General features: G+C 44.2%; 2 protein-coding genes across 2 annotated transcripts in view; one reads left to right on the top strand and one right to left on the bottom strand.

The window, feature by feature from the left end:
* ADGRF3 (adhesion G protein-coupled receptor F3) overlaps window positions 1–5,047 on the top strand; it is a 34,915-nt gene extending 29,868 nt beyond the window's left edge. The window contains 7 exon segments of the mRNA XM_045549209.1: window positions 128–271; window positions 456–652; window positions 1,060–1,239; window positions 2,088–3,458; window positions 3,934–3,975; window positions 4,066–4,128; window positions 4,583–5,047. Of these exon segments, the coding sequence (XP_045405165.1) occupies window positions 128–271; window positions 456–652; window positions 1,060–1,239; window positions 2,088–3,458; window positions 3,934–3,975; window positions 4,066–4,128; window positions 4,583–4,642 (2,057 nt within the window). The 3' untranslated portion in view covers window positions 4,643–5,047.
* Window positions 5,048–12,079: 7,032 nt separating this feature from the next.
* HADHB (hydroxyacyl-CoA dehydrogenase trifunctional multienzyme complex subunit beta) overlaps window positions 12,080–14,063 on the bottom strand; it is a 32,053-nt gene continuing 30,069 nt past the window's right edge. Inside the window, exon 16 of the mRNA XM_045549203.1 lies at window positions 12,080–12,639. Within this exon, the coding sequence (XP_045405159.1) occupies window positions 12,604–12,639 (36 nt within the window). The 3' untranslated portion in view covers window positions 12,080–12,603. The remainder of the gene's footprint in view (window positions 12,640–14,063) is intronic.

Raw genomic sequence — 14,063 nt, 5'->3', positions numbered from 1 at the left:
GGCTCTTCCCTGCTGCTTCACCTGCTTCTGAAATTGCTAGAAAGACTGAAACAGCATGTCCAGGCCTGCTGGGCTCTAGGCCTGGAACAAGCCCAGTGATGGTTCCCATCTCTCTTCTCACCCTCAGTCTCCTCACTCAACACGTCAGGCTCCCAGTGCCTCGTGCTGGCCGTTCAGCACTGCCCGGCCGCTGACACCACGTATACCTGTGACCTGCAGAGCCAAGGCCTCACTCCCCTCAGTGTCCCTGTCTCCATCACCATCATCCGGGGTACGTGGGGCTTGGGGTGCAGTGGGCTGACCTCAGCTGCTTTCCCTGGGGGCACAAGCTCTCCTCCATGGCACTCCCTGCCCTGGGCAATGGGGCCAGGCTCCAGGGCCTGCACAGTTGCTGCCCAAGGAAAGGCTCAGGCTGGACTGTGATTGCTGAGGCCTCCCGGACCTTCGTTCTTCAGATGGAGACATCATCTGCCCTGAGGACTCCTCAGGTGTGGCCTGGAGTGTCACCAAGGCTGCCCACGTGGCACAGGCCCCATGTCCCGTGAACAAAAGTGGAGTGGTGAAGAGGCCCTGTGGGCCCAACGGGGTCTGGGGGCCCATCCACAGCAGCTGCACAGACGAGAGGCTCCTGGCCTTGCTCGCTAGAGCCAAGGTAAAGCTCCTGCCCCGCTGCCCACAGGCTCCCGGCTCCATGACCCACCCTCCCTCACTCAGGACCCAGTGGGAGGGTCCTTTCCCCAGGCCCAGCCCACAGGTTATTCAGCTTCTCTGAACTGGAGCCATAGCAGAGCCAGGACGTGGGTGTGGGGCCTCAGAGGGGCCAGCACTCTCCTTGGGCGGGGGGGATGCTGTTCTTGAACCCTAATTCCATGTGTGCCTCCCCCTTACATTGTCAGTTCCTTCCATGTGGCTCACTCATTCCCCTCTCTGCTTCCTGCTCCCTCTGGGACAAGGTGTGGGGATGGGGGTGGGAAGAGGCTGGACAGAAAGAGAAGGAGGTGGCCCCTCCCTCGTGAGGACTCTCCCGCCATCCCCCTCCTGCTGTCTCATCTGTCTCAGCTGCTGCAGGTGGGCCAGGGCAAGCCCGATGAGGAGGTGCCACAGATCCTGAGGGAGCTGTCAGGGCAGGCAGCGGTGGCAAGCTCACCCTCTGACCTACTGACGCTGCTGAGCACCATGAAATGCCTGGCCAAGGTGGCGGCAAAGGCCAGAATACAGCCTGAGCACCATGACCTGGAGGTGAGATCTCTGAGCCACAGAGAGGCCAGCTGGGCAGTGGAGCATGGAGGCATTTTGCCTGTGGGCACGTCTGTCCCTCTGACATCATGGTGGGCTGTCAGTCAGCAGACATGTCTGGAGTCCAAGTGTCTGCACTCCTGGTCCATTTCCCCTCTTGCATACCAGTCTCCCAGGCGATGGAGAGTGGGAAAGGCCTAATGCTGGGAGCACGTGGGAGGGCAGAAGGCAGGAAGGGGTATGCAGACATGAGTGCAGAGGCAGCATGCACAAACAGACGTGTGGCTATGATGTGCACATGGAGACACTAATCACGCTTGGCTTTGCTGGAATCATCTAAGTCAGCTCAGTGTGGGCCTCAGTTGGTGACCCTTAAGCTGCAGCCAAAAGAGTAACAAGGGGCGATGTTATTACTCACCTTTCATGTCTGGGAATATGTAGCCCACGGGGGTGCACAGACATGCATGTGGCCCTTGCCTTCAGAACATCATGCCCTGTACCATTCCCAGCTTTGAGGACCTGGAGGGGTCAAGGAATTGGAGAAGTTCCCTCTTAGGACCTGAGTGGCCCCAAGGGATGGGAGGGAAGAAGGGATGTCAGGCAGAGGGGTGGGGTGTGGATCAGGAGACTGCACACTTGAAGATGCCCTTAGGTGGTTAGTGGAGCAGCTTCCCATCCTTCCCTTCTAGAAAGTCTCCCTTCACAGGCCTGTCCTCCTCTTTCCTCTTCTCTCCAACCTCGGCTCTTACCTGGACTGGAAAGGGTAGGTTTGGAGTCTGTAGCTCTCAGTGCTCCTGGCTGAGAACCACAGGCTCGAACAGATTGGGCCATTTCTCTGTTGGGTGCTGCAGAATCTCCTGACAACCACAGACAAGGTCCTAGACATGGACACCAGTTCTCTGTGGACCCAGAAGCCCTGGGTGGGCTCAACTTTCCTGCTGGCTGTGGAGACCCTGGCACGCAGCTTGTGCCCACAAGATCACCCCTTCACCTTCAGCTTGCCCAACATGCAGCTGCAGACCTGGCTCCTGGGCCCCGCGTTGCCTGCTGACTATCAGATCTCCTTCTCCACGCGGCCCCCACTGCAGGCACAGATTCCCAGGCATGCACTGGCCCCGCTGCGCCACAATGGAACCAAAGTCAGTATTACCAGCCTGGTACTGCAAAAGCTGGACCACCTTCTGCCCTCAAACTACGGGCAAGGGCTGGGGGACTCCCTCTGCACCACTCCTGGCCTGGTCCTTGTCATCTCCATCATGGCAGATGGCCAGACCTTCCACCAGGGAGAGGTCATCATGGACTTCAGGCACACAAAGGGTACCCCTCACTGTGTCTTCTGGGATCACAATCTCTTCCAGGGCAACAGGGGTTGGTCCAGAGAAGGATGCCAGGCACAGGCAGCCAGTGCCAGCCTGACCACTCAGTGCATCTGCCAGCACCTCACTGCCTTCTCCATCCTCATGTCCCCACACACTATTCCAGAAAATCCTACCCTGGCACTGCTGAGTCAGCTGGGCTTGGGGACTTCCATACTGGTGCTGCTTGTGTGCCTGGGTGTATACAGGCTGGTGTGGAGAGTTGTGGTGCAGAGCAAGGTCGCCTACTTCCGCCACACTGCCTTGCTCAATGTGGTGCTCTGCTTGCTGGCTGCAGACGCCTGCTTCCTGGGAGCCACACTGCTCCCTCCAGGGTCCCGCAGCCCGCTCTGCCTCACCGCTACCTTCCTCTGTCATTTCTTCTACCTGGCCACCTTTATTTGGATGCTGGCGCAGGCCCTGGTGTTGGCCCACCAGCTGCTCTTCGTCTTCCAGCAGCTGTCCAAGCACCGAGTCCTCCCCCTGATGGTGCTCCTCGGCTACTTGTGCCCCCTGGGGTTTGCAGGTGTCACCCTGGGCCTCTACCTACCTAGAGGGCAATACCTGAGGGAGGGGGAGTGCTGGTTGGATGGGAAGGGAGGGGCGCTCTACACTTTCGTGGGGCCAGTACTGGCCATTGTAGGTGTGAACAGGCTGGTACTAGCCATGGCTGTGCTGAAGTTGCTGAGACCTTCGCTGTCAGAGGGACCACCCGCAGAGAAGCATCAAGCTCTTCTGGGGGTGATCAAAGCCCTGCTCATTCTCACACCCATCTTTGGTCTCACCTGGGGGCTAGGCCTGGCCACTCTGTTAGAGGAAGTCTCCACAGTCCCTCATTACATCTTCACCATTCTCAACACTTTCCAGGTAGGTGGCAGGGTGGTGGCTGTGCTTTTTGCCCTTTTGATGGTCTAAGTCACTGCCAATTCCTTCTCAAGGTAGAACCACAGTGGAACAGAAGAAAATAGGTTCAGGAATTTTCAAAAGCTTAGGTATTGGTCCTAGCTCCTCCACTGAATAGCTGGATAACTTCAGACAAATGACATAACCTCACTGAGCTTTGGTTTTCTTATCTGTAAAATAATAGCTGATTTTGCCAGAGAATTCAGGAAATTGTCAGTACCCAATCCTTTGATATCAGTTGTAACCATAACAATAAGAAAAGCATCTGGAGTGGATCCTATGCGCCAAAAGGTACTAATGTAGAAGAAAACTGAGACAGGCAGCCTCAGGATATGAGTCAGACAAGAGGACAGAGGTTGAAGGAAGAGCAGAGGGAGCGAGTTGACTTGGGTTGACCCCTTCCTCCGTGACCAGCTCACCCCTGCACTCCTCTTCTCAGGGTGTCTTCATCTTATTGTTTGGTTGCCTCATGGACAAGAAGGTGAGTCTGCCCACCTAGCGCCCTGCCTGCCACACAGTCCGAAGGCCAGGACTTTGGCTGGCATGAGCTGGGTGTTTACCTCTCCTGCAGGTGCAAGAGGCTTTACGCAAACGCTTCTGCCGCACCCAACTCCCCAACTCCACCGTCTCCCTGGTAAGTTGCCAGCTTCAAATCCTCAGCTCTGCCCCTGAAAGCAGGTCAGGTGTTCCACAGCCTTCCCCAAAGAACGTGGGCACAGCTAGAAGCAGAGAAGATTGGGGTTGTTTTTTAGAGAGCAGGTTTCAAGTTCAATCTCTCGGACAATGGAGGGAGCAGCCTAGTCAGAGAGGTCAGAATTGGATTCCTGGTTTCCCGATTACGACCTGGGCTCCCGGGGACTCTCTTCTCCCTGACGTCCCCATCTAAAAATCTGCCTCCAGCTAGCATTTGAAGGGATAATGTAGGATTGTTACGTATGGGAGTTACTGCAGCTGAGAGAAAATTTCCTAGGATTACTGTAACCCAGGCAGGAGTGCGTGTGAAAAAGTAAAATGGGTACAACCTCTTCAGAGTAGAGCTGACCGTAATAATCATCTCCCTGCGATTGGGCCTTTCCACTCCTTCCTAGGCCACCAATGAAAGCTACATCTTGGAGTGCAGCAAAGGAGGAAGTAAAGCTGCCAGGTGAGAGCTAAGCTTTCTCAGAGCAGTGTGAGCAGGGTGTAGCAAAGAGCCTCCTGGCAGAGTTCTTGACAGAAGGCTCCTCCACACATACCCAGCCCCGCCCAGAAGGTGGAAAGCAGGTTTTCCCAGGGTGGCCATTTCTAGATGGGCTGGGGAAGGTGGAGGCCCCAGAAAGCAGACCGCATAGCATCTTCTCTTGTTTTCCAAGAAAGCCGGAGGGAGTTTCGCCACCAACAATTCTTGACTCAGTTCACTCTGAAAATTCCTTTTCCTACTATCACACTGCTAATTATCCTGAAAAACCCTTGCCTTAAGGAATTGCCACCGGTGGAGTTAGAGTCCAGATGGGAGGGGGGTCTCCAGCGGTTAGGCAAGGTCTCTCTTCACCAGCCCCAAGCTTCAGGGTGAGCTCCTTCCCAGGGAAGACAGACACTTCAGAGGGAACCACACACAGCCCCACGTTCCTGCAAGGGAGTCAAGGCCGTGTGCTTGAATCCACCAGACAGGCTCTAGCCCAATACCCTGAACCCTTCTCTACTCCCAGAGCTCAGCCATGGGCAAGGCAGGCTCATATTTCCATTAGTCACACTCATTTCTCTTGCAGCTCACCTGTCCCCAGCCCTAAAGTATTCAAGCAAGAATAGCATGAAAAACTAGCTAAAGCCACCTGATGAATAAACCTGTCCTTGCTATAAAAATAATCCACAGATATCCAAATCCAGAATAATTGCAAGTAAACTGTCTCAACCAGTTTTTAACTAATCAACAGTGCCTGTTACGGATATATTTGATTAAAATGGTTTTAACTATTCAGTGATTTCTTTCCTGATTATTTTTTAATAGTTATGAAGGATGACTTAATGGACAGGAAACTCTGATCTTCCCAACTTTGGAAATGAAGGGCAGAATTTGATTGGTTTCAAGTTTAGGAAAAGGTGAAATTAATTGGTCCCTCTTTCTTTAACCTTTAACAAAATCAATATAAAATGTAAGTTTCATAGATGTATCCATGTATACAAAGAGGCATTGATATAAGTATGTTTGTAAGAATGGGTTATAAAAATTTAAAGTAGAGGGAAAGGTACCACGGGAAAATATTACAAACACTAATAGTTAAAAGTGACAGGATCAAGCTAAGACTAGATATACAGAAGATAGATTTAAGAAAATCTTTTAGAGGACACCCAGACATCTGGCTGAATTAATTTATGGAATTGACAAATGGAAGATGACAGAAGTCTGAGAAATTTTTAAACTAGATAAATGAAATAATTCTGATGAATCAGTCTTTGTTAATTATGCAATTCATGGATATTTTTATAAAATGCGATGGGGACGTTTTCTCTCACAATAAAAATGGATGTTACCACATGCTGTTGAACACATTTTTCTTAGAAACACTGTATCTTCACTTAATGATTTGTGTGACTATTTTAATTGTGTAGAAACCAGCCCTAATGTTTCTATAAATAGATTCAATTGTGCTTTCAAAGAGAAGAAACCAGCTCACCAGGGCCCTGGCGACATTCCTCAGGCTTGCTCCAGCCCCTGCAGGAGACAGGCGGCGCCTCAATTCCACTTCATTTCACTTTCACTGCAATAATATTTACAGTCTCCATTTTTTAATTATAAAAGTACTATTGGGTTACATATTCAAATAATACCCTTTTGCTTTAGAGACAGCAGGGACTCCTTTTCTGAGAGTGTTTCTGTAGATATGTCTTCTTATGTTCCTTTGCAAGTGATAGCACATACTTAGTGCATGCTCTGCTGGTAAAAACACACATTTCGAATTGATAGATGAAATGACATTAAGCTTTTGTTTATTTGGCTCTCATTATAAAAAATAAAAGGACCATAAAAGAAAGCTTTGGAGATAAAGATAAGAAAACTTGACATTTAACAGCAATTCCATTTCTAAAAAGATGGCTTAAAGAAATAAGTGGACAAGTGAACAGATAAATGTACAAAGGATGTGCATTTAGGATAATATAGTTATCTTGTGGGGGTGTGTGTGGTAAGGGCACATAAAATCTACTCTCTTAGCAAATTGCCAGTAAGTGTGTGTTTATATCCTCTAAAAAGAGGCATCTAATAAATAAATTAGGATATATCTATACCAAGGAACACTATGTGGTCATTAAAAATGATGATGTATACTTACACCTACTAATATGGAAAAATGTTTAGGTTATATAAGTAAAACAAAAGGGTTCCAGAACAGCATCATACTATGCAATTTTGGTCCATATGTGTACATTGAAAAGGAGAGATATAAAAACATTAACAGTGGGTACCTCTACTTGATTTTTCATTTTCTTTCTACTCTATATTGTTTGCATTATTTTTTTGCAATGAGCTTTTTTGTTGTATTATATTTATGTTTTGATACACATATAGAGTGAACTGATTACTAAAGTCAAGCCAATTAACATATCCATCATCTCACATAGTTACCTTTTGTGTTTGTGTGTGTGTGTGTGTGTGTGTGTGTGTGTGTAGTGAGAACACATAAAATCTACTCTCTTAGCAAATTACCAGCATACAAACTGCAGTCTTCATATTATACATTTGCTCTCTGGACTTATTTATCCTACATAACTGCAATGAGCATGTATTTTTATATCAGAAAAAAATGATTTTGCAAAAGTTCTCCTGAACACTTTGCATATTTAAAAATATAAACTTGTGCCCCTGCTTTTCATCCCTCAAGAAAGACCAGAATTTTAGAGGCCTGGAAAAAACAAACACAACTGAGAAAGGTAGGAGGAGAAGACAGGCTGAGAAGAATTAAGAGTATTTTCTCTGGAAAGAAGAAAGCAAAGGGGGCAGGAATTTTTGTCTGTTTTCCTGGTTGCTGTAGCCTCAGCGTCTAGAATAGAGTCTGAAACATAACAACTCAATACATACTTGTTGAATGAATGAACTACACAGACCATAGGAAGACCGTGAACTGTTAGTGAGAATCAGAGACCATCAGAAGCAAACAGCTGGGGAGAAGAGGACAAACCTGAAGTCTGAATGAGAGAAGATGAAGGCAAATAAAAGGCTCTACTCCTAAATGGTTATTTGGTAGAACAGAAGACCCTGTTAAAGCTTTTCATGAAAAGAGACACTTAAGTGGGGATCTTCAAGAATAACATAACCAGTCTAAGATGTTTAAGACCAAACATCACGGGCTATGGTAGACGGAGGCTGAGCCAAGCCACAGAGCCAAGGATGAGCTTTTGTAGCAGCCATGCTAATGACATAATCTGGCTGTCCCTTATGTCTATAGAATGTTTTAAAATAGCATTTAACTTCTGTAAAGTTGGGTGAACCTACGGCACAACCTCAGAACTAGGACTTGAGCATCACTAGGGAAGCTAGCTGTGTGCTCCTCTCCGATCCAATTCCAATGTCCCCCACCCATTGGTAACCTCTATCCTGAATATGTCTTCCCTTACATTTTTTTTTAATTTTAAAATTGTGGCAAAATCACATAATATAAAATTTACCGTTTTAACCATTTTTAAGTATACAGTTCCGGAAAGTACATTCACAGTGTTGTTCAACCAATCTCCAGGACTCTTCACTTTTCACAAGTAAAATTCTGTATCGTGAAACAACCACTTCCCATGTCTCCTCCCCCATCCTCTGGCAACCACCATGCTACTTTCTGTCTCTAGGAATTTGACTACTCTAGGTACTTTATATAAGTGGAATCACACAGTATTTGTGCTTTTTGACTGGCTTATTTTACTTAGTATGTCCTTAAGGTCCATGCATATTGTAGCATGTTACAGGATTGCCTTCCCTTTTAAGGCTGCAGAGTATTGCATTGCCTGTGTATACCACATTCTGTTTAGCCATTCATCTGTACTTTGTTTATCCATTTATCTATTGATGGATATTTGAGTTGCTTTCACCTTTTGGCTATTGTGAATAAGGCTGCTCTGGCATACAAATATTTGTCCAAGACTCTGTTTTTAATTCTTTTGGGTATATACCCAGAAACAGAACTGCTGGCTTGTATGGTAATTCTATGTTTAATTTCTTGAGGAACCACCATGCTGTTTTCTGTAGCAGCTGCACCATTCTACATTCCCACCAACAGCACAAAGGGTTTTCAGTTTCTCCACATCCTCACCAACCCATGTTATTTTCTGTTCTTTTGATAATAGCCTTCCTACTGGATGTGAGGTACTATCTCTTTATGGTTTTGAATTGCATCTCCCTAATGGTTAGAGATGCTGAACATCTCTACTTGGCCATCTTCTTTGGACACATAGATATTCAAATTCTTTGCTCATTTTATAATTGAAGTTGCTTCTCTGAGTATGAATTGTAGTTTCTTTATATATTTTGGCTATTAACCCCTTATTGGATATATGATTTGCAATATTTTCTCTCATTCCACAGGTTACCTTTTCACTCTGTTGATTGTGCCTTTTGATGCAGAGAAGTTTTAAATTTTTTTTTTTTTTTTTTTTTTTTTTTGAGACAGAGTCTCACTTTGTTGCCCGGGCTAGAGTGAGTGCCGTGGCATCAGCCTAGCTCACAGCAACCTCGGACTCCTGGGCTTAAGCGATCCTACTGCCTCAGCCTCCCGAGTAGCCGGGACTACAGGCATGAGCCACCATGCCCGGCTAATTTTTTTGTTTATATATTTTTAGTTGGCCAGATAATTTCTTTCTATTTTTTAGTAGAGACGGGGTCTCACTCTTGCTCAGGCTGGTCTCGAACTCCTGACCTCGAGCGATCCACCCGCCTCGGCCTCCCAGAGCTAGGATTACAGGCGTGAGCCACCGCGCCCGGCCTAGAAGTTTTAAATTTTGACGAAATCTAATTTAATCTATTTTTTCTTTTGTTGCCTCTGCTTTTGGTGCCATATTCAAGAAATTATTGCCAAATCTAGTATCATGTATTTGTCCCTGTATATTTTTCTAAGGTCCAACTGTATAATCTTTTGCATGTGGCTATCCAATTTTCCCAATACTATCTGTTGAAAAGACTGTCCCTTTCCTACTGAATGGTCTTGGCATCCTTGTCAAAAATCATTTGAGGCCAGGCGTGGTGGCTAGTGCCTGTAATCCTAGCACTCTGGGAGGCCGAGGTGGGAGGATTGCTCGAGGTCAGGAGTTCGAGACCAGCCTCAGCAAGAGCAAGACCCCATCTCTACTAAAAATACAAAGAAATTATATGGACAGCTAAAAATATATATAGAAAAATTAACTGGGCATGGTGGTGCATGCCTGTAGTCCCAGCTACTCGGGAGGCTGAGGCAGTTGGATTGCTTGAGCCCAGGAGTCTGAGGTTGTTGTGAGCTAGGCTGACGCCACAGCACTCTAGCCCAGGCAACAAAGTGAGACTCTGTCTCAAAAAAAAAAAAATCATTTGACCATATATGAGTTTACTTCTGGGCTTTTTTTTTTTTTTTTTTTGAGACAGGGTCTCACTCTATTATAACCTCAAACTCCTGGCCTCAGGTGATCCTCCCAACTCAGTCTACCAAAGCACTGGGATTACAGACATGAGCCACACCACTGGGCTCTTTTTTAAAATTATTAACTAAACTCCAGGCTTTATTCAGATTTCACTATTTTTTCCATTAACATCCTTTTTCTGTTTCTGAATCCAATCCAGGATATCAGGTTACATTTAGTTGTCATGTCTCCTTAGCCTCCTCTGGTCTGTGACAGTTTCTCAGTATTTCCTTTTAATGACCTTGAGAGTTTTGAATACTGGTCAAATATTTTGTAGAATGTCCCATAATTTGGGTTTGCCTGATGTATTCTCATGATTCAACTGGGTTATGAGAATTTGGAAAGAGTACCACAGAGGTGAAGTTTGTCTTTGGTTACATCTTATCAGGAGGCATGTGATATCCACATGAAAGCACTGATGTTAGCTGGTGTTTGCCATTTCTCCATTGTAAAGTTGCCTTTTTTTCCCCTTTCCATACTTTATCCACTGGAATTGAGGCACTAAGTCCAGCCCATACTTAAGGCAGGGGTGAGGCGGTGTATGTTCTACCTCCTGGAGGGAGGAATATCTACATGTATTATTTGGAATTCTTTGGTAAGGAAGATTTCTCTCTTTTCCCTTAATTATTTTAGAAACTATATTTATTTCGTATGTAAGCATCCTAGAAATAACTTAGTTTTCCTTGTTTTTGAACTTTTCCTGTCAACGAACATGAGTGATTTACAACATTGTGCTAATAAGAGCAATGCCACTATGAACAGGCCTGTACATGTTTCCTGGACTCATGTGCAAGTTTCTTTAGGGATGATTCCCTAAGAGTACAAATGCTGAGTCACAGGCCTTGTGTCACATATGCACAAGATAACGCGAGACTGTTTTCCAAAGTGGTTGTACTAATTTGCATTCTCCCCAGCAGTGTATGAAGCTCCTATTGTTCCATGTCCTCACCAACACTGGTGTTCTCAGTCTTGTTAATTTTTGCCAATCTGGTGGGTATAAAATAATATCTCATTATGACCTTAATTTGTTTTTTCCTGATTACTATTGAGAATCTTTCCATGTTTATTCATCATTTGTATATCATTTTCTAAAAAATGCTTATTATCCTTTGCCCATTTTTCTATTGAGTTGTCTTTACTCTTATTGATTTGTAGGAATTCTTTATACATCCAAGATCCTTTGTAAGATACATCTACTACAGACATCTTTGCTCCACTTGTGGCTTGTCTCTTCTCCACTCTGTATCACATGAAGAACAAGAGTTCTTATTTCAACATGGGCAAATTTATAGATCTTTTATGATTAGCACTTTAAATGTCTTCAAGAAATCCCTCTTTCTATTCAACTTAAGGTCACAGTGGTGTTTTTTCTAAAGTTTTTTACCTTTTATATTTATCTGGAGTTTTACATTTTTTTACCTTTTATATTTATCTGATTTTTGTGATATATATGTAAATATAATGATTTTCAGTATTAAAAGCTCACATTACGTTGAAATTACCAAGGAAACCATGGGGAAATGATACTGGGACCCTCAAATATCCTTTTAAGTGGTTAACTCTAGGTCCCCTACCCAATGTGTCCCCAAACTAGAGGGTAATTCTGATTACCAATAACTTTCATAGATCTATACAACATTCACACACACGGCCACAACTGAGCCTTTTGCTTCTTCAAAGCACTAGCATACATGTTATTTAGTACAGCGTAGTTGATCAAAATAAATAACTTCTTTATACTTCATTTAAATCCTAACCAAGAGAAGCATCTCCAAACAGATTAAATTTACTTCAGTCCAGTGATAGGGACAAAAGGTGTTATTCTAAAGCAGGGCCCTCTTTATGTTCCAGCAGCCTCACGGTTGACCAAAATAGTTAGAAGTTATTAATACAAATGAGTAAGTAAAGGCAAAATTTGCCCCTAAGCCAAGAGAACCACCTTCTCCCTCTGAGAAAAAAAATAAGCCAAACAGTTCTCCAGTACTTTTCCACATTATTAAGGCTGACCACCATGATACTTATGTATCTAAATATTTATTACAGGTTTTCAGTGATGTTTAGATTCTGAATTGTTTTTCCATAATTAAGTTAATTTAGGCACATTGGTTTGCATTTTGTAGAAAACACTTATCTTTAGGACATAGATAGGGACAAGTATGATTTGCAAATGTTAAAAAGATGATTCCAAATCTCAGCTAACTTCTTCCCTAACTGCAACCACTCATTTAGTCTTTAATGACAACAGAGACCAAAACCAACTACTTATACGTATCTGTGTGAGATTCTGGTGACTTAGAAATCCCTGAAAGAGGAGTAAGCTGCGATTACTAAAGAGCTTAGAATATTGGCGAGGCTTAATTGCAAAGTATTTAACAGAAGGCCACAGTATTGTTTTCCTAAGAGGAGCAAGGAACTATAGATGTCATTTAGTAATGCATTGAAATGGCATTGCCTAGGATGAGTGTTGCACAGAAACTTCAGGTCACCTCTTCTCCACCTATTATTTTGGATAAGCTTCCACTATCATGGCATGGCCCTGTAAAGAAAAAAAAGTTCAATTAGAGCAATGAATGGTGATTAATCTCACCAGTACAGAGGCAGCAGAAAACAATTGGAAAAGTACAGGCTTTGGAGTTTGATCCTGGCTCTGCCATTCAATCGGTGGGTGATCATGGGCAAGTTTGTAGCCATTTTGAACCTCAATTTCCTCTATAAAATGGGGCTCATGGTGTCTACTTCAGAGTTTTTGTGAACACTAAATTAAATAGCATATAGTGGCCAGGCACAGTGGCTTATGCCTGCAATCCCAGCACTTTGGGAGACCAAGGCAGGAAGATTGCTTGCATCCAGGAGTTCGAGACCAGCAAGGACAACACAGCAAGACCCTGTCTCTGCAAAAAATAGGAAGATTAGCTGGTGTGGTGGCACACACATGTAGTCCAAGCTACTCAGGAGGCTGAAGTGGGAGGATCACTTGAGCCCAGGAGTTCAAAATTACAATGAGCTATGATCAGGCTACTGCACTCCCGCCTGGGTGACAGAATGAGACCCTATCTCTAAATAAATAGCATAGAGTATATACATGTGTGTATATATATATATACACATACATACCACAAAGACACACATATATTTATACATATATACACATATATCTATACATATGTACAGGTATATGTTAATATCTGTATTTTGTACTATAATATAGATTCTGTCTAGTACAGAGTCTAACTCCTAGTAGATACGTTATAAATGATTGCTATTAAAATGAGAAATCACAGGTGCTTTTTTAGCTGTACAAAAATAAACATGATACAGTGAATGCCAATAAGGTAAATTTCTAGATGAGAAAACTGAGACTTTAAAAGGTTAAGTGACTCACCCAAATCACAAGGCTATTAAGTAACAGGGCCAGGATTTGAAACCAGGTCTAGATGATTCCAAAGCCTGGGCTCATCCCTTCTTCACTACTCTACACAGGTTAAGGAGATGATCCGAGGGACCTCAAAGGGAAGATGTAGAATATCTCTTCTCTAGCACTACACACAGTGCTATGTACTAGTTATGTCCTTAATTTAAACCTAGTGTAGAAATTTTTTATTTCATGAGTCTAAATCTTATCTGATAATCACACTCATTCTAACTTCTGGACTGCCATTAAACCAGTTAATAGCCTACCTAATCTCCCTGCTTCTAAGTTCAATTCAATCCCCACAAATATTTATTATGGAACTAGTATTTATAAGGCACCGAGGTGAACACTGTGTGGGTTTAAAGATTTGCTACATCATTTCTGTCATCAATCTAGCACACACTGTAGTTCAAAAGAGTTAAGTATTTTGAAAAGGCATAAGCAAACAAAAAAAGAGCAGGGATGGGAAGGTGTGACTAACATGGGGTTTGTCCTAAAAGGACTCACAATAAGGCACATACTCTTCTCTAGCTTTATTTAAAATACCC

This window comes from Lemur catta, chromosome 4, assembly GCF_020740605.2.
Source record: "Lemur catta isolate mLemCat1 chromosome 4, mLemCat1.pri, whole genome shotgun sequence".
Taxonomy (NCBI): domain Eukaryota; kingdom Metazoa; phylum Chordata; class Mammalia; order Primates; family Lemuridae; genus Lemur; species Lemur catta.
This window is presented reverse-complemented; position numbering and strand designations above follow the sequence as displayed.